The 20,013-nt window shown below is 43.1% G+C and overlaps 1 protein-coding gene across 9 annotated transcripts in view; it reads left to right on the forward strand.

The window, feature by feature from the left end:
- Nucleotides 1-20,013, forward strand: part of CHEK2 (checkpoint kinase 2) — a 51,952-nt gene that overhangs the window by 25,333 nt on the left and 6,606 nt on the right. For 7 of the 9 annotated variants that reach the window (XM_032311640.1, XM_032311645.1, XM_032311642.1 and 4 more), the window contains 8 exons: nt 2,135-2,225; nt 7,830-7,938; nt 10,286-10,339; nt 13,720-13,781; nt 15,548-15,647; nt 17,343-17,429; nt 19,193-19,356; nt 19,565-19,680. In XM_032311640.1, the coding sequence (XP_032167531.1) occupies nt 2,135-2,225; nt 7,830-7,938; nt 10,286-10,339; nt 13,720-13,781; nt 15,548-15,647; nt 17,343-17,429; nt 19,193-19,356; nt 19,565-19,680 (783 nt within the window). The remainder of the gene's footprint in view (nt 1-2,134; nt 2,226-7,829; nt 7,939-10,285; nt 10,340-13,719; nt 13,782-15,547; nt 15,648-17,342; nt 17,430-19,192; nt 19,357-19,564; nt 19,681-20,013) is intronic. The other 2 variants (XM_032311643.1, XM_032311644.1) reach the window with 2 other exon arrangements.

Here is a 20,013-nt window from a genome sequence, read left to right on the forward strand (position 1 = left end):
ATTCTAAATCCTTGGACAGGAGGAATATACTCTTGTTTCTTGGATTGAAAAGAAAAAAAAAAAAACCCAAAAACAGAACTTTACAAATCCACGTGAGAGTTGATTGGGAAGGATGTCTGTGTGTGGGGGCAAGGCCTTAAAAATACAGATGCCCCCAGGTGCTGTCTGAAAGCTCCTGGTCCAGGAGTCCCAGGGATATAAAAAATCTTGCTTAGCTGATTCTCATACAGTCTCTAGACTGGCATCTGGGAATGATGGCTGTCCTGGGCATCCTAAAGCACGTTTTATGATAGTTTTACCTGTTGCTGTTCTGTTTTCTATCTGATGATTATAGTCAGGGCAGCTGTGCAGGTTACTGCTGTTTGAGAGCCCCTGGTAGAGGGGACGACCAGGTGCTAAGATTTGGTCCGTCTGATAAGCTCTGTGCCACCTTTTCCTGGTTGGTCTATCCAAGGAGCACCTTTTCTGCTTTGAAGAGAGGTGTTATATGGGCTAAAGGTGGCCAGAGTTGAAATAGATCAGGTCACTCTGCAGGTTGCATTCAGTTTATTGGCATTTTATTAGACATTCGCTGTTTGTACTTGAACGTGAAAATCCAGGTTGCTTTGAGAAGGTGGACCGTCTGGCCATACTGATCCTGTAACCCCATACCTGGAGCATTTGCCAGTGCTCAGTAGAACCTGCCTTTTATCAGATGCATGATATGTTTGCCCATGCAAGTCCTCACTGCTTCATGTTGTCTTACACTCAACCCAGCCCTCGCTGTGTGTATGAGACCTTGGCCTCTGTGGGCAATTGAGTTTGCAGCTCTTGAAGTAGACCTTGACATCTGTGAGAAACAGCTCTCCAGAACCACTCAAATTTCCAGATTCTTAGATGCCACTGGAACATCTAGGTTCATAAGTATCTACAAACGTAGAGAAATAGTTGTATCTTGATCCACTGGCAGATTTCTTTCACTGCATGGATGTCTGTCTCATGTGGACCGGCCTGGAATGAAGCACACTCAGGTGGCTCAGATTAGTGCCAGAGACTGGAACTCTAGGTTACTCCAGGGAGGTCGAAACCTGTTTCCTGAAATAAGAGAAACTCAAGGGTTTCAGCAAATTTCCCTCTTTAAGAGGATACAGGCAGTTGGCAAATTTACCACTGATTTTGTAGAATTGAAATGTTGATAATTGATTGCAGCCTTGGCCCACATGGATGGTTAAATTTTTAAATGACTGGGGTTATTTTTTCTTTCTTTCGTTTTTGTTTTTTGGTTTTGTTTTGTTTTGTTTTTTTGGATAAAGCCCAGATAATGGAGAAATAAGGGGATTTTGGGGAAAATGCTATTTATTTAACTTTCAAAGTAGGTTCAAGATGATTTGCACTTTAAAATGCGAGACCTGGGGCACCTGGGTGGCTTAGTGGGTTAAAGCCTCTGCCTTTGGCTCAGGTCATGATCTCAGAGTCCTGGGATCGAGCCCCGCATCAGGCTCTGCTCAGCAGGGAGCTTGCTTTCCCCTCTCTCTCTGCCTGCCTCTCTGCCTACGTGTCATTTCTCTCTCCGTCAAATAAATAAATAAAATCTTAAAAAAAAAAAAAATGCCAGACCTGTAGAGGAATATAAATGGCAAAGAGAAGAGAATACTTATCCTTTAGTATGGTGACCTGTGGTCTAATTTTACTAGGGTGTTTTTTGGCCTAGAAGATTTTTTTCTGGGCTCAGACTAATTGCTCTTCAGTTCACTTGCTGGTCTGCATAGGTATTTTTTTTTCTGGCTCAGGCAGGGACTAATCTTTCATGGGTATTTTACATTAGTTATAATTGATAGATAAATCTGAGGCAAAGGAATGAGACTAGCTTGTATGTATGGATTTCCTGCATGTATGTATAGTGAGATGATGCTGTGTATTTTTATGGAAGAATGAGATTTGACTGTCATTTTCCATGGATTTCATAATATGCAGAGAAATATAATTTCATAATATTACAAAATTATTATTATCCTGGGTAAATAATTCCTTTAGAGTTACATGTTAAATATGATTAAAAATAATTGTCTCATATTACGTGTGTTTACTAAATCTTAGGACTTTTTATCTTTATTGAGTGAATTAATGAGACTTATTTCTGTCCTTTTCCCCTTAGTTTTTGTATTTTTTGATCTGACTGTAGATGATCAATCAATTTATCCTAAGGAATTAAGAGACCAATACATCATGTCAAAAACTCTCGGAAGGTAAATTTTTTTTGTTATTATGGAAATTGCCTTTCATTTTTTTCTAAACATTTGTCATTGATTAGTTTTTATTCTTGGTTTTATAACATTCATTAACTTTATATTTGTAGGAAACTTGTTTGTGATAGGTGTGTTATTGATTTAATAAATTAATTTTTTAAAAAGATTTTATTTATTTATTTGACACAGAGAGAGAGAGATCACAAGTAGGCAGAGAGGCAGGCAGAGAGAGAAGGGGAAGCAGGCTCCCTGCTGAGCGGAGAGCCCGATGTGGGGCTCGATCCCAGGACTCTGAGATCACGACCTGAGCTGAAGGCAGAGGCTTAACCCACTGAAACACCCAGGCGCCCCTGATTTGATAAAGAAATTTAAAAAAGCTTTTATACCATACAATTCACCCATATGAAGTATATAATTTAATGGTTTTTAATATATTCACAAAGTTGTGAAACCTTTACCACAATCAGTTTTAGAACATTTTTATTACCCTCCAAAAAAGAAGCATTTACTGCATTTATGCCTTCTTCAGAATCTGTGAAATCTTGAGAAGTGAAATGAAACTGACCAATCAGGGCATAGTTCTCAAAATATTTGGTTTCAGGACCCCTTACACTCTTCCTTCCTTCCTTAAAAGATCGTATTATTTGAGAGAGAGAGAGAGCATGAGCAGGGGGAGAGGCAGAAGGAGTGGGAGAAGCAGACATTCCACTGAGTGGGGAGCCCTACGCAGGGCTTAATTCCAGGACCCTGAGATCATGACCTGAGCTGGTCAGACATTCAATGACTGAGCCACCCAGTCGCTCTAGGATCCCTTATGCTCTTAAAAATTACTGAGGATGTCAAGGAGCTTTTGTTCACATGGCTTAAATCTGTTGATACTAACTGTATTAGCAATTCAAATGCAGACATTAATGATACCAATTAATGCATTAAAAAACTCATCTACATTAAGATAAATAATGTTTTTGGATTGCCTGGGTGGCTCAGTTGGTTAAAGCATCCAACTCTTGATTTCGACCCAGGTCATGATCTCAGGGTCCTGGGATTGAGCACCCCCCCACCGATGATTCGGTCTCCCCATTCACTGGGGAGTCTGCTTGGGGTTCTCTTTCCCTGCCCTACCCACTCACTTTCTCTCTCTCAAATACATAAAAAAATCTTTAAAAAAGAGATAATGGGGGCGCCTAGGTGGCTCAGTGGGTTGAGGCCTCTGCCTTCAGCTCGGGTCATGATCCCAGGGTCCTGGGATCGAGCCCCGAGTTGGGCTCTCTGCTCTGCAGGGAGCCTGCTTCCTCCCCCTCTCTCTCTCTGCCTGCCTCTCTACCTACTTGCGATTTCTCTCTCTCTGTCAAATAAATAAAATCTTAAAAAAAAAAAAAAGATAATATTTTTAGTGCAAAGTAATTTTTTAAAAAGATACTTATTTACTTGAGAGAGAGAGAGAGAGAGAGAGGTGTAGTGTGCATAGGCAGGGTGAGCAGAAGAGGAAGAAGCAGTCTCCCCATTGAGCAGGGAGCCGGATGTGGGGCTCAAACCCAGGACCCCAGGATCATGAACTGAGCTAAAGGCAGCCACTTAACCGATTGAGCCAAGGAGGGGCCCTGCAGAATAATTGTTTAAATAAAGATTAGTGAAAAGAGAGACATCATTTCACATTTTTGCAAACGTCTTTGATACCTGGTTTACTAGAAAATGGCTAGATCCTGATACTGCTTCTTTGTTCAGTCCATTATATCACATGTCGTATAGCCTCTGGAAAACTGTATGCTCCTGAGGGAATGAGAATGAAAAAGACAAATAATGTCTTAGTATTATTCTGCAAGTAGTTCAGGCTTTGTGGACATCCTGCAAACAGCTTGAGGTCCCTTAGGGGTTGCTTAATCCTACTTTGAGAACCACTTCCTTAGGTTTTTTTTTTTTTTTTCTTTTTAAGATTTTATTTATTTATTTGAAAGAGAGACAGTGGAAGAGGGAACACAAGTAGGGGGAGTGGGAGAGGGAGAAGCAGGCTCCCTACTGAACAGGGATTCTGGCTTGGGGATTGATCCCAGGACACTGGGACCACGACTCAAGCTGAAGGTAGATGCTTAAAGACTGAGCCACCCAGGCGCCCTACTTCCTTAGGTTTTTAAGTTTTATTTATTTAAGTAATCTGTATACCCAATAAGGGGCTCGAACTCATGACCCCAAGATCAAGAGTCACATGCACTCTCAACTGAGCCAGCCAGGCGCCCTGAGAACCACTTCCTTAGGGACACCTTTACCACATTGCATCATGTCCTTCAATCTCCCACCCCTCCCCGACCCCAGAAGCCTTTCTTTTAACATTTTTGGAAACATGAAAGTATAAGTTAATAGAAGGAAATAATTACCTATATTCCTGCCACATAGAATCAAACATAGTGTACTCTTTATGACCATCTGTGGGAGATATTTTAGTTTGTAGATGTTAAATTCAGTACCTCACTATGTTTTTGTATTTGCATTGGTGCTTGGAAATTTATAGTGAAATTTGTGCCCATCCTTAAGAAATATATGTGACTTTTTTTTTTTCCTAAGGGAAAATCCTCTAGCTTTTAGCAGGTGGCAGAATCTTAACTCACATGAGTCAGAAAAGAAAAGAACTTTACTGACTCTTGTAATAGGGGCACAACTGATTTCAGGTATGACTGGATCAGGTGGCCTTTAGGGCTTTGTTTCTCTCTTTGAATTCTGATTATCTGTGTGGCTTTACCTGTGGCTGGATGTAAGGGCTCCTAACTGTTGCCAGGGCTCTGGTGCCTTCACTTGATTCAGCTACTATAGATTTGCTTTCTCTTTGTTGCAGGAAAGACGGCTTCCTGGAGCCCCATTCGTATTTTCTTCCTTCTAGAAGCCACTGTAGGCAAAACTGTTTCTCTCCCAATATCCGCATTTGAGTCCAGGGAGAACCTTGACTGGCTCAATTTTGGTTACAGGTCCATCCTAGGTTACTGTTAGAGATCACCCACCTGAGCTGCATAGACTCAGGAAAGACTTCCCAGGCAAAAGGTGACTTGATCACCTTTTGGGCAATGTTTTGGACAGATGTTAAAAAATAATAGTTATATGGACTGTTACCTCACACTATCTGCAAAGATGAAAAGGAAAAAATGAGGGGCTCTTGGGTGGCTCAGTCAGTTAAGCGTCTGCTTTCGGCTTAGGTTAAGATCCTGGAGTCCTGGGAATGAACCCCGCATCAGGCTCCCTGCTCAGCAGGGAGTCTGCTTTTTCCTCGGACCCTTCCCTCTCCCATACTCTCTGTCTTACTCTCAAAAAATAAACAAAATCTTCAAAAAAAAAAAAAAAAGGAACAATCTAAATGTAAGAAATAGAAGTATTAAACTATAAGAAGAAAACAGGGATAACTCTTCATGATCTTAGATTTGGTGTTGGTTTCTTAAATATGGTACCAGAAGCATAAAAAAAAAATGATAAAGGAAGAAAAAATGGATAAAGTAGACTTCATCAAATGTAAAAACTTCAGTGCATCCAGATACTGTAAAGGGAGTGAAACAGCCACGGAGAGAAAAACACTCGCAAGTCAGTATGTCTAATAAGGATCTAGTATTCAGAATAAAGAACAACGAAAGGAAGAACTATCCAGTTTAGAAATGGGCAGAGGATTTAAATATGCTTCTTGAAAGAAGGTATACAAATGACCAACCACCACTTGACAAGATGCTCAGCATCCTTGTCATTAGGAAAATGCAAATGAGAACCATAGATACTAGTTTGCAGCCAGGAGGATGGTCATAGTAGAGAAATGGAAAGTAACAAGTGTTTGTTAGGATGCAGAGAAATTGGAAACTCCATGTACTACTGATGGGAATGTAAAATGGTGTAGCCACTATGGGAAATAATTGATTGGTTTATCAAAAAGTTAGGCATAGAATTACCATATGTTCCAGCAATTCCCCCTTGAAGGTATATAACCCCCCCCAGTTGAAAACAGGTATTCAAAAAATAACTTAGGCATGGATATTCAGTTCCGCTCTATTCACAATAGCCAAATGGTGGAAACAACCCAAATATCCATCAACAAATGAATAGCTCAACAAACTGTGATATATCCATACAATGGAATATTCTGTATATTTTTAAATTATTTTTAAAAAGATTTTATTTGTTTGTCGGAGAGAGCATAAGCAGGGGAGCAGCAGGCAGAGGGAGAAGCAGGCTCCCTGTTCTGTAAGGAGCCCGATGTGGGATTTGATCCCAGGACCCTGGGATCATGAACTGAGCTGATGAAGGCAGACACTTAACTGAATGAGCCACCTAGGCATCCCACAACGGAATATTATTTAGCTATAAAATGGAGCGAATTACTGATGCATCCTACAGCATGGCTGAACCTTGAGAACATGCTAAGTGAAAGAAGCCAGACACAAAGGGCCACATGTCAAATGATTTCATTGAGATGGGATGTTCAGAATAGGCAAATCCATTGAGACAAAGTAGATCCGTGGTTGCCAGTGGCTGGTTGCAGCATAGAATGGGGTGGGGCTTCCATTTGGCTGATGAAAAAATTCTGCAGCTAGACAGGGGTGATGGTTGCATGACAGGAGGATGTACTTATACTTAATGCCACTGAATTGCACATTTTAAAATGATTATGGGGGCGCCTGGGTGACTCAGTGGGTTAAGCCTCTGCCTTTGGCTTGGGTCATGGTCTCAGGGTCCTGCGATGGAGCCCCGCATCAGGCTCTCTGCTCAGCGGGGAGCCTGTTTCTCCGTTTCTGCCTGCCTGCCTCTCTGCCTACTTGTGATCACTCTGTGTCAAATCTTAAAAAAAAAAAAATGATTACAGTGATAGATTTTGTTAGGAAAAAAAAAATGTCTTCGCAAACCCATCATCCCATTCCAGAGTCATAGTAGTTACAGTCTACTTCGGGCCTGTAATGAGGGATTGATATTTGAGTGGCCGTTACCTTCACTTGACCCAAGCTTTGGAGAACAGAGCCCACCGGGTTATCTGTATTTTAGGTGGTATCCTGGGTATCATTCCTCCTCCATTACAGTGTCCCAATTAATTGTAAATTTTTGAGAGTTTGCTACAAGCAGGTTAGTTGCATAAATACTTATGTGTTTTAGGCATTGTGATTTTATTTAGGGTGAAATTCCTGGCATTGATAGCTTATATAGTTCGTTTGAATAAGAAAGACTATATCGCTCAAAGTAATTCATTTGCAGATGCTGTTTGCTATAACTTGTGTCAGTCAAACTCATTTTTGTCTAGGACTTTGTTTGACTTGATGTATCTCTGAATCTAGGATGAGTAATTTCTCTATTTGTTTTTAGTGTCTTTCTGAGAATTTCACACACTGGGGTGCCAGTAAGACTTAAGTCTGTATCTCTCAGCTCAAAAAGTGGAATTTGGAGCTGACTCAGTGCTATTGGATGGTCCAAATTCACTTATGCCCTTGACATTTTAACCTTGGTGAGGTTTCACTCTGTTGTCTGAAAATAGGGACAGTGGCAAGGTTGTGTGTGGATGGTATTTAACTTGTTGAGGCCAGCTCAGGAATGATGGGTCTCCTGATTAAAATCATTCTGATAATCGATCATTTTGTGTTTCTCATGCAGTGGTGCCTGTGGTGAGGTGAAGCTAGCTTTTGAGAGGAAAACGTGTAAAAAAGTAGCCATAAAAATCATCAGCAAAAGGAAGTTCGCTATTGGTTCTGAGAGAGAGGCTGTAAGTACCTGTTTGTGGATGCTCAGCTGTTTTTAACACTTAATGTCCCCCAAATAATTTTAGAGTGGCGATGTTCAATGTCAGGAAGAAGTCACTGTTCACATATGTGAATTTGTATTAAACAACACTGAAGAATTTTGAGTATTGGGGCTCCTGGGTGGCTCAGTCAGTGAAGCATCTGATTCTTGATTTTGGCTTAGGTCATGGTCTCAGGGTCGTGAGGTCAAGCCCTCTGTTGCATCTGCACTGTGCGTAGAGCCTGCTTAAGATTCTCTCTCTGTCCTTTTGTCCTCACCCATTAAAAAAAGTGTGTGTGTGTGTATATATATATATACACACACACACATTCATGTAAACCTAACCTGGAAATGTACTTATCAATAGCTTGGTTCCAAAAATACTTCATTGTACATAATAATATACCTAGTAGGAAGTGGTGTTACAAGTTGCTACAAGTTTTTACAGTACATGAAAGGGAATTGTTGGGTGGTGGGGCAGGAAACCCAGCCTTATCCCTGCCACTTTAACTCTACAACTGTTCCCAGTATTCTTTTTCCTTGTAGTCCTTTTTCATAAAATTTGCATTTTTAGATGGTTGAAATCATATTGTATACATCATTTTGTATTCTGGTTTTCCACATAAACGTTAATGCATAAACTTTCCCTTAGTAGATACCTTGTTTTTTTTTAAGATTTATATTTATTTATTTGACACAGAGAGGGAGAGAGAAAGCACACTGGCAGAGGGAGCTGTAGGAGAGGGAGAAGCAGGCTTCCTACTGAGCGCAGAGCCCGAGAGATGGGCTCGATCCCAGGACCGTGGGATCATGACCTGAGCTGAAGGCAGCCGCTTAATTGACTGAGCCACCCATGTGCCATGCTTTGTGATGATTGAGTTTCTCTTTTCTGAACGGTATTATAATTTACTCACCCGTTGTTCTGTTTAATTGTTTGGAATAATTTCTAGTTCTTTGCCCTTCCCAATAACGAAACAGTGAATATCTTAGCATCTGCAGATTTTTCAAAATCTTAATTAAATTATTTAATTAAAATTATTCATTTTATCCCATTTTCCCTAATACATGTTTACTGCATTGGTGAAATGGTGAAATGTATTGGTCTTTCAACACATGACCCTACAAATTAATGTAAAGTGAGGTCTCTAATCACATTTTCTTTTGGGGCCAGCTGTTTCTGGCCATTATACTTTTAACATTCTTTCAAGATCGATCCCCCATCCTCCACCCGCGCCCCAAGGACAATGCCATTCTCATATGGCAAGAGCAATTTCCTTTCTGTGTTCACTTTGTGGTAGATCCTTTTCCCCTGTGATTCTGGGTTTGTTTTCCATTTTGAGGGGGAAGAAAACACCTACCAGATTCTTAATGACTTGGAGCAAACTTACACTTCTTAATTTCATCTTTCAAATCAGCTTGGGCTCTTTAAGACCTCTCTATCATCAGAGTATGCCCTGACTTGGTAATGAGTTTAACAGCTTACAGGAAGAGGCAGGCTTTTAAAATTAAACATCTGGGTTTCTTAGCTGAAGTCCATTTTACATAAATATGTAATTCTATATCCTCTTTGCTTGGGAGGGTGTAGCCCCTGAGGCTGAGTGAGTCGATTCATCCTTTTGGAATTGCAGTGGAGAGCAACTCCAGTCCCCTGATGCTTCCTTTCCTTGCTGCCTCAGTAAATACGTCAGCCTGCAGCAAATTGGAGTCTGTGTCTGCTCCGTTATTAGAAATTTGGCTTGACGTTTTCCTTTTACAATTTAATTGAATACCTCTTGTCTGTGGTTTATTTATTGTATCATTTTTATGAGTATAAACAGTTCCACAGCCAGAGAGACAGAGCTTACAACCAATATTACATTGTATGTTAACCAACTGGAATTCTAATAAAAACTTAAAAAAAAAGAGAGAGCGGCAGAGCTCACCAGGTAAGTGTGAGAACCATGGAAACACACTTGTTTCTGGCTTGTGAGAACCGGAGCGAGTGGCTTCCTTTCTGTGTGCCTCAGTTACTCCATCTGTGAAATGAGGATAATTATAGAACCCAGTTTACTTCAGGAGTATGAGACTTCTCTAAGATGATTCTTTCAAAAAAAGAGGTTGACATTGGGCCTGGTTATTTACTGAATGCTATTTGCCAAGCACTTTGCAGACTGTTTTTTAGGTGAGCGATTTAATTCTCTGACCCCAACCCTTGAATTGTCTGTATGAGTCCTTACTGGGTGTGTGGAATTCAGGCAGCTTTTACCCAAATAACTTGTAACTAAGTATTTTCTAAATATTGACTATTACTATTATTAACAAACTTTGATTTTTTTTTTAATTGATCAAAGGATCCAGCTCTCAATGTTGAAACAGAAATAGAAATTTTGAAAAAACTAAATCATGTAAGTATTGCTATAAAATATGACCCATACTTAAATCCACTTCTCGTAAAATATGGGAGGAGTACAAAGTATTTCAGTTTAATAAAGCTAGTATGAACTTGGGTTCCTTAATTGTGTGTGTCTGTGTTGTGTGTGTACATGTGTGGGTACACATTCATGGGGGATATGTATTTAGCTGGAAAGGGCTTTATCCTGAAATTTTGAGAGGACAATACTGTATAAAGATTTCATGTGATACTTCCACTGAGTGAGTTTTGACCAACACCTACATTTCCTAAGTATTTCATCTTATAGGGATTTGATCAACTGATTATGTTTGGGAAGACGATGCTAATTTGGTAAATTTAGTTTAATTATACCTGAAGTTTCAGTACCTCTGAATTATACCTTGAAGGTTCCTATCTTTTGTGTAGCAATGAGCTTGTCTCACTGGAAAGAGAGTCTTTTAAGAAGTGAGAAGAGAACTTTAGACTGATCCATCTTCCTTTTTATTGTTTTTTTTCTGTTTCTTCATTAATTCATGAGCCCCCGTGAAGTCATGAGCTAGGTTGGCACTGGAATTGAAACTTGAAATTAGACCTCCAGTCTGTTCAGCTAAGGATGATCTTATTTTAATTCTTTTTTTTTTTTTTTTTTTGAATGGGACTAGGGGCAGAGGGGAGAGGGTAAGAGATAATTTAAGTAGACTCCATGCCCAGAGAGGAGCCTGATGCTGGCATTTGATCCACAACCCTAAGATCATGACCTGAGCCAAAATCAAGAGTTGGATGCTTAACCAACTGAGCCACCCAGATGCCTGAATCTTAACTCTGGTTCTTAACCTCTAAGCAATGAAAAGATTTCTTTTTTCTCTACCTCCTCAAATGCCTCAGACAGTAAATAGAAATTAAGAACAGAATCACCGCCATCACCACAATAGTTGAATAGGTGGGTCTTGAAAGCCAGAGAATCTGAGTAGCCAGCATCCTGGCTTTGCTTTCTTCTAATTCCCTTGCAACTTTCTCCTCTTCCCCTGAATTAGCCTTTTTTTCCCCAAGGGATCTGTAATCTCTCGTTTAAGAGAGGAGTCCTCTAATCTTCTGGGGTGGGGTTGCTTCAAACATACCCATAAGATAAACACTTCAAATCCTCAGGGAATTTTTCCTGATGTCAGAGGATCCCCAAACATAACGTTTACACAAATCGAATGTCCACTGGATCCCCAAACATAACATTTACACAAATCGAATGTCCACTGCAGTCGAGAGGAATTTAGAACCCTCGAGAAGGATCTCTGGAGATACTTTCTTGGCAATTTACAAGGATATGTGGAAAGCTCTTGGAAATTGAACATAGGCTCATGAGTGCATTTGGGGGATAATGAGTAGAGCCTGATAGCCCAGCAGAGCCTAGTGCTTGGAGCCAGGCATTGATCCAGTCAGTCGTCAGACACTGTGCCAGCCTGTCTTCTAAGACCTGGGTGGTGCTGAGCACAGATGGATTTGGCTGTCCCCCCTCTCCTGTGGTTTCAGCCTAGTGGGGGAGATAGACCTGGGTTCCTAGTCCCATCTTTCTTACCTCCTGGCTCTCAGGTGGTCATTTCACATTTCATAGCCTCTGTTTGCTCATCTGTGCAATGGAGACAAACCATAAAGGTCAGTTGGGAATTCAATGAGATTTGCTCGCCAAGCTTTCTGTGTGGAGAACATGCTTGGGGAGTGACAGCAACCTGTCACTCCCTAAACTCTTCCGTGTATGATCTAAGTGGAGGGTTTAGGGTAGTAGCTCTGGTTCAGGAGAGACGCCTTCAGCTACAGTGCTGCAGCGTGTGAATGACCCTAGAGGTGGTGGCGCCTACAGGCTTGGACTGCTGGGGACCTCCTCGTGCTCTACCAGCTACCAGACCCATCTGTTCCCAGGTGGGCCCTAGCCCTGCCGGGTGAAGCCAGGCAGAACCAAGCAGCTCTCATTTGTTCCTCTGATCTCCTGGTTCTTTTCTACGTGTGTCTTCTGCTTCTATATTTCATCAAGATGATCACATGCATAGAATCTAGAGAGTCAAATCTTGCTCAAAGGTTTATACACAGACTGTAGCTCTGCAGCCCCCTAATCCTCCCCTACAAACATTTTAGAACTCTTTCATCTGTTTTTTTTAAACCAGTGTATCCATATTTCTACATGATAGGCATAAAGTGCTGTTTCTTGATGTATCAATTTGAGATAGCCTGTTGCCTTCCTGTTATGGTATATGAGAATTTCAGTTTTCCTTTCCTCTCTGTTTCTCTTAATATAACACTATAATACATATCCAGTGTCTTCATTATTGTGACAATTAACAAATGGTCATACAGAGCAAGGATATGCTATGATCATAGGTAAGGAGTGGTGGAGCCGGTCTGTTCTCAGCCTCTCTCCCATGGTTGTGTATGCTATGACCAAAATGGGGCCTGCAGGGGCGCCTGGGTGGCTCAGTTGGTTAAGGATCTGCCTTTGGCTCAGGTCATGATCCCGGAGTCCTGAGATGGAGTCCCTGCATCGGGCTCCCTGCTCCTCGGGGAACCTGCTGCTTTCTCTGCCTGTTGCTCCCCCTGCCTGTGCTTGCTCGCTCGCTCTCTCTGTCAAATAAATAAATAAAATCTTCAAACAAAATGGGGCTGGCATAGTCTACCCTCAGTGGGTGGTGTTTTGTTTGTATTAATCTGGGCACCATATGAATGTCTCCTGTGTGCCAGCTGCTCTCTGAGTGTTGGTCCTAGAAAGATAAATAAGACTCGGGTGTTGCGGGGGGAGACTCAACCCATGAAGTGCCTGATGGAAGGAGACCCATGGTGGGTATTAGTTTCCTTTTTCTGCCCTCCTGGAGCTCACAGTCTGGTGAGATAGACATTGAAGACGGGCGTCAGGCATGCAGATGAGAACCAATGCAGGGAACTGTGGGTGCATTCCAAGGGTGACATTGACCTAGGCTGACCTGAGGCTGGATACCCAGAGGGCTGGATCACCAGGCAGGAGGGTGGTGAGCCGAGTGTGACATTGGGAATCTTGGGCAGGCAGGGTGTTTCATGGTCCAGAGAGGAGGAAGCACGCCAGTGTTTGGTTCTTTGGGTTCCTTAGGTGTCCTTCAGTACCTGGGTTCTGGGACAGTCAGCAGGGATGTTGGAAAGACACTGGCCTGCCTTCCTTGGTGCCATCCTTGTGTGTGAAACATAACCTGTCCCTCCCCAGCTTGGTGGGATGGAGGATTTATTGCACATTGTCACTGAAGAGCCAGCTCAGTGCTGTGCTACCTTTTCTGCAATACGGACTTCAGTGTCTTGAGGCAGGGGACCAAATGCCTGAGTCCTGCTCCTGTGGTTTCCCTCTTGGGAGCTTCTTACTACTTTTCCTCTGTTCTCTCTTAGCCTTGTATCATCAAGATTAAAGACTTTTTTGATGCCGAAGATTATTACATTGTCTTGGAATTGTAAGTAATAAACCTTTCTATTTGTTGCTATTTCATTGCTTATAAGCCACCAAAGAATTGAAGGCTGGCGTGCTTTTTTCCCATCCTGGGAACCCTCGTTGTATGTATGTGGTCGTGGGGCTCACAATGTGTGCTTGTGGGGTCAGTGTTGATTCTAAAATCCCTCCAGTGTTTCCAGAAGCACGTGGCTTAGAAGTTCCAGGCCCTGAGTCGGAGGCCTGAGTTTGGATACTACTCTGCAGGTGACTGCCCGTGAATGAGTTTACTTCATGTCTCTGAGTCTTTACCTTGTGTCGAGAAGGTGGGTATGATGATACCCTATGCACAGAGTCATAAAGATGGAATCCCATGAGGGATGGAAAGTGCCCAGCAGAGCCTCTGGCACACATAGTTGCTCAGACACACGTGCATATTAATTACCCTGAAACACCTGCCCGGGTAGATCCTGCTTGGGATTGAAGTCCTGGGCGGCATGGTGACACCTGATTTTTTTGTTGCTGGTTTACTTGGTGGTCTTTTTCAGTAACCACAAAGTCCTGTCTTCTGTGCTGTGAGCAAAACAATTTTTGGTCCTGTCCTTGCAAGAGGCTTGTCTTAAGGCTCATTCCTGCCTAAATACATGGTGTTTCTGGGAGCGGCTCTTGTGGCAGATGGGCGAGGCTTTTCTCCTGAGTGGCACATAGTGGCTAAGCAGGTTGACCACTAAGATTTTAGAATAAATAGCCTCAGTCATAGCACTAGGAGAAGACTGGGTGACCCTTTGGATGCTTAATGGAATATCTGTTGCTGTCTGACCGGACCTACTTAAAACAGTTCAATAATGGGGTGCCCGGATGGCTCAGATGGTTAAATTCTGCCTTCAGCTCAGGTCATGATCCCAGGGTCCTGGGGTCCAGCCCTGCATTGGGTTTCCTGCTTGGTGCGAAGCCTGTTTTCCCTCTCCCACTCCCCCTGCTTGTGTTCGTGCTCTCGCTGTTTCTCTTTGTCAAGTAAATAAGTCTTTAAGAAACAAAACCAGTTTGATATATTTAATATAACAGTCACCGAGACTAATGAAGCACTTAGTCTGAGCCAGTTCCTGCTCTGAGCATTTCACGTGAATTAACTCCTTTACCCTTCGTGATGGTCATCCAGGTGACTCACAAGTTACTGCAGGGTTCCTATGTTTAGCCCTTCTTTACGGAGAAGGAAACTGAAGTTCAGAGGGATGGAATAAGCCCACCAAGCAGCCACATTGTGCCAGCTGCCTTACCTATATTAATTATCTCTTAATTTTTACAACAGCCATCAAGTTAAAGGTTGGGTGGGGGGTGGTTATCCCTGTTTTTTTAAGAGGCAGAAACAAGCTCAGAGAGGTGATATAACTTGCCCAAAGTCCCACAGCGGGGAAGTGAGGGAACTGGGGTTCAGCCTGCGCTGGCCTGATTGCTCCAGCCACAGAATCCCCTGGGGCCTGTGATAAAAATGCAAGCTCATGGGCTCCACCTGGGGCCCAGTGAGTCAGATTCGTAAAACCTCCCAAGTGTGTCCAGTGCCCTCTGCCCACTCCTTCCATCTTTCCTCATTCCTTCCTTTCTAGCGGGGACCTCTTTACGGTAGAGAGGAGACTTAACGAGCTCACTGCTTTTCTTCCAAACAGGAGTCCTTAAGAGTGAGTAACAAAGGCAGCTCTTTGCTTGTCTGAAAGAATCTTGTTGGTGTTACTATGTTAACCCAAGGGAGTCCGCCTCCAGGAGGGAACCCCCCGCTTTGCCCGTGTCTTCCAGGATGGAAGGAGGAGAGCTCTTCGACAGGGTGGTGGGAAGTAAGCGCCTGAAAGAAGCCACGTGCAAACTCTATTTTTACCAGATGCTCCTGGCTGTCCAGGTAAGCGAAGCCCTTGGATCTTTTGACACCCTGCTCGTGGTTGAATTACTCCCGAAGTCAGGCAGAAAGCAAGGGATGGTGCGTAAAACCCAGGGTACAGAGTCTGCCTGTGCTTGTGTTGTTCTGTTCTTGGCAAAAACACCCCCCTCCTTTTTTTTAAATATTTCACTTATTTATTTGACAGAGGCACAGCGAGAGAGGGAACACAAGCAGTGGGGTTGGGAGAGGGAGAAGCAGGCTTCCTGCTGAGCAGGGGTTCTATGCGGGGCTTCATCCCAGGATCCTGGGATCATGACCCAAGCCGAAGGCAAATGCTTAACAACTGAGCCACCCAGGCGCCCCATCCCATGCCTTTGACTCAGATGGGAAAAGTCTTGCTGGGAAGCTTAAGTGACAGTAACAAGGGGAGTTAGAGAAATAAACAGGGCCCCACATGTCTTCTCTTTAACTTGGAGCAATATCTGGAGGGCACTGATCTCTCCTTGGGCCTGAACCTTGTAGAAAACCTCTTAACCTGCTGGGAGCTTGGGGGGTGGCAGGCAGGTGGGAGAGTAAGGGTGGGAAGGTGGGGTGGTTGTGACAGATGGATACCCCCCCCCCACTCCAGTTCCAGGTGGCCCCCTTAGGTGCCTGTGAGCCCTAGCAGCAGGTGGGTGGGCATATGCTCCGCCTGCTCTAGTCTGTGGGGATGTTGGGTGAAGGAGTAGCTGATGGTACCCTGCCTGCTTCTGAACATCACGTTTTCAAACCAAATTCAGCTGTGGCGATTGCCCGGCAAGACTTCTTCCCTTGAAGACCTACTCCACGAAGGAAACCCGAGTGTTTGGAAGCAGTTCTCCTATGGAGTGGGGGTTGAGGGAGATTTTCCTGCGGCTGGTTCACCTGGGTTTGCCCTCCCTGGGGGCTTTGACATGTCTTTCTCCTGTTGAGGGTGTTTTGGAGGAGTTTTTGTTCCAGGCCCGGGTGTGTGTGTGGCCGGGGTGGGGTGGGGGGTGGGGCGGTGCATTCAGATGAATTGAAGTCCGTTAGCCCCTAACCAGTACTTTACTGTCTTAATAATTGATTCTCTCCCTTCTGTCATACCAAGAACATTAAGATGTGTTGAGTGCAGATCCGTGGGTGGGGGAATTTTTTCCCTAAAGAAATGACTTGGTGTATAAAAATGGTGACCACAGAGACAATATCAACGTTCTGTTTCAGACATAGAGATTTTGAAGATGAACTCAATTTTTGTGTTGAGGAATACGTGAACTCTGGGTATTTAAACAGATAATTTATAGTTAGGTGCTTTACAGAGGCCTTTAAAAACTATCCTCAGGAAAAGAATAACCAAATACATTATTATAATTTTTTAAAACTTTTTGGAAAGATTTTATTTATTTATTTGACAAACAGAGATCACAAGTAGGCAGAGAGGCAGGCAAAGAGAGAGGGGAAAGCAGGCTCCCTGCTGAGCAGAGAGCCCAATGCGGAGCTGGATCCTAGGACCCTGAGATCATGACCTGAGCCAAATAAAGGCAGAGGCCTAACCCACTGAGCCACCCAGGCGGCCCTGGGGGAATATGGTTTTGAATAGCCTGGCTTATGGTTTCACCCAGCTGTAAGGGGTGTGTGTGTGTGTGTCTGTATCTGTGTCTGTCTTTACTCACTTACCTACTCCATAAATCCAAGGGTCATGCCTCCCTTTCTGTGTAGTACCTTCACGAAAATGGTATTATACATCGGGACTTAAAGCCAGAGAATGTTCTGCTCTCATCTCAAAAAGAGGACTGTCTTATAAAGGTAAGAAATTTATGTTCTGTTTGTGGCCACTCTAGTAGGTTTCTGTCCCCAAACTTACAAAATTCGTCAAGTAAAAAGTGGGAGCATGAAAAGGTAGAGAATTTGACCTTTCCAGTATTAGCGGTTTTTTAGTGATCAGATAGTATTGCTCCAATCCAGATTTTATTTTATTTTATTTTTTAAAATATTTTATTTATTTATTTGAGAGAGAATGGGTGAGAGAGAGCATGAGAGAGGAGAATGTCAGGGGGTCAGAGGGAGAAGCAGACTCCCCAAGGAGCTGGGAGCCCGATGCGGGACTTGATCCTGGAAGTCTGGGATCATGACCTGAGCCAAAGGCAGTCGCTCAACCAACTGAGCCACCCAGGTGCCCCCCCGCCCCCGCCTTTTTAAAAAGATTTTATTTATTTATTTATTTGACCGGCAGAGATTACAAGTAGGCAGAGAGGCAGGCAGAGAGAAAAGAAGAAGCAGGCTCCCCGCTGAGCAGAGAGCCCAATGCGGGGCTCGATCCCAGGACCCTGAGATCATGACCCGAGCCGAAGGCAGAGGCTTTAATCCACTGAGCCACCCAGGCACCCTATTTTATTTTTTATTAAAGATTTTATTTATTTATTTGACAGACAGAGATCACAAGTAGGCAGAGAGAGAGGAAGAACCAGGCCACCCGCTGGGGAGAGAGCCTGACTTGGGGCTCAACCCCAGGACTCTGGGATCATGACCCCAGCTAAAGGCAGAGGCCTTAACCCACTGAGCCAAGCGCCCCCAAATCCAGGTTTTAATGAGCATTTATTGTCCTCTACTTTATACAAGCAATTTTTGTTTAAAGGGGAAGGAGGGGGGGGCGCCTGGGTGGCTCAGTGGGTTAAGCCGCTGCCTTCGGCTCAGGTCATGATCTCAGAGTCCTGGGATCGAGTCCCACATTGGGCTCTCTGCTCAGCAGGGAGTCTGCTTCCCTCTCTCTCTCTCTGCCAGCCTCTCTACCTACCTGTGATCTCTCTTTGTCAAATAAATAAATAAAATCTTTAAAAAAAAAAGGGGGGGGGGGAGGGATCTAGATGGATGAGAGAATCCCATCCCCTATCTACCGCTGCTTTTCTAAGGCAGTGTGCTTACCAAGCCTGGCTTCACTATAGAATCTTCTGTTGATTAAAAAAAAAAAAATCATGATACCCAGCCTGCATCTCAGAATTTTTCTTCCAAGCTCCTCAAGTATTTGAGTGTTGAGATTGTTTGAGAAACTAGGATCTAAGAAAAACCATGGATAACTAATTAGGTCCCTAGAGTCTGGGTTAGATAAGGATTATAAACCTTTCTTTAAGGTACAGAGAACCACAGGTAAATTGGAGAAGAAACCTTGAGCTTCCTTGGCTTGGGATGTTTAATTTAAGCAAAATAAATTTTTTTTAAAATTTTATTTACTTATTTGACAGAGATCACAAGCAGGCAGAGAGGCAGACAGAGAGAGGGGAGGGGGGAAGCAGGCTCCCTGCTGAGCAGATGCGGGGCTCAGTCCGAGGACCCTGAGATCATGACCTGAGCCGAAGGCAGAGGCTTTAACCTGTTGAGCCATTGAGCCACCCAGGTAGCCCAAGCAAAATGAAATTTAACTTGCAGTGTTAAAGATTCCAGTTTAACAGGCACGAGCCATATAGGATGGGAACTGATCTCGCCTGCGTTGCCTTTTAGGATTGGCAAGACTATGTTAGTCTTTTTATTTCATGACACCATTAAAAATGATTCCCTTTTGTCCTTAATTTTAGATTACTGATTTTGGGCAGTCTAAGATCTTGGGGGAGACCTCTCTCATGAGAACATTATGTGGTACTCCTACTTACCTGGCTCCTGAGGTTCTTAATTCCTTTGGGACTGCTGGATATAACCGGGCTGTGGATTGCTGGAGTTTAGGAGTGATTCTTTTTATTTGGTAAGAAAAGTTTCATTGCTTCAGAGTCTGGTTGGAGGTAACTAGGTAAAGTCAGAAACGTGTCCAGATAGAGAGCTTACGTTTAAATTGGGTGACTTTTTTTTTTTTTTTTTTACCATTTATTTAAAGAAAAATCTAATCTGTATGTCTAAATGCCACTGAGGATATAATTTGATTTCTTTTCCTTTCTCTCTCTGCCAATATTAAGCCTTAGTGGGTATCCACCTTTCTCTGAGCATAAGACTCAAGTGTCTTTGAAGGATCAGATCACCAGTGGAAAATTCAATTTCATTCCTGAAGCCTGGGCAGAGGTCTCAGAAAAGGGTATGGATATGAAAGGGTTAAGAATTTGTGGTTTGCCAAGATGTGTGTGTGCTGTGGTGGAAATTTCTATTCATATTCTTTTAGGTTCCTCCTGTTAATTCTTAATTTCTGGTAATTGTTTTACACCTTTTGTGGGGCAGAGGAAGTTGAGAACAGAGCCTCCAGACAAGGCTTACTGAGGCTCATATTTTGTTTGGGTCTGCTACCCCCTAGCTGTGTGACCTTAGGCAAGTTACTTAATGTCTCTGAGTTACCCTTTCCTTTATATGTAAAGCAGGTACAGTAGACCCCTCCCTTAAAGGGTTTTAGTGAGAGTAGGTATAACCTAAGCAA

The sequence above is a fragment of the Mustela erminea genome, chromosome 13, assembly GCF_009829155.1.
Source record: "Mustela erminea isolate mMusErm1 chromosome 13, mMusErm1.Pri, whole genome shotgun sequence".
Lineage (NCBI taxonomy): Eukaryota > Metazoa > Chordata > Mammalia > Carnivora > Mustelidae > Mustela > Mustela erminea.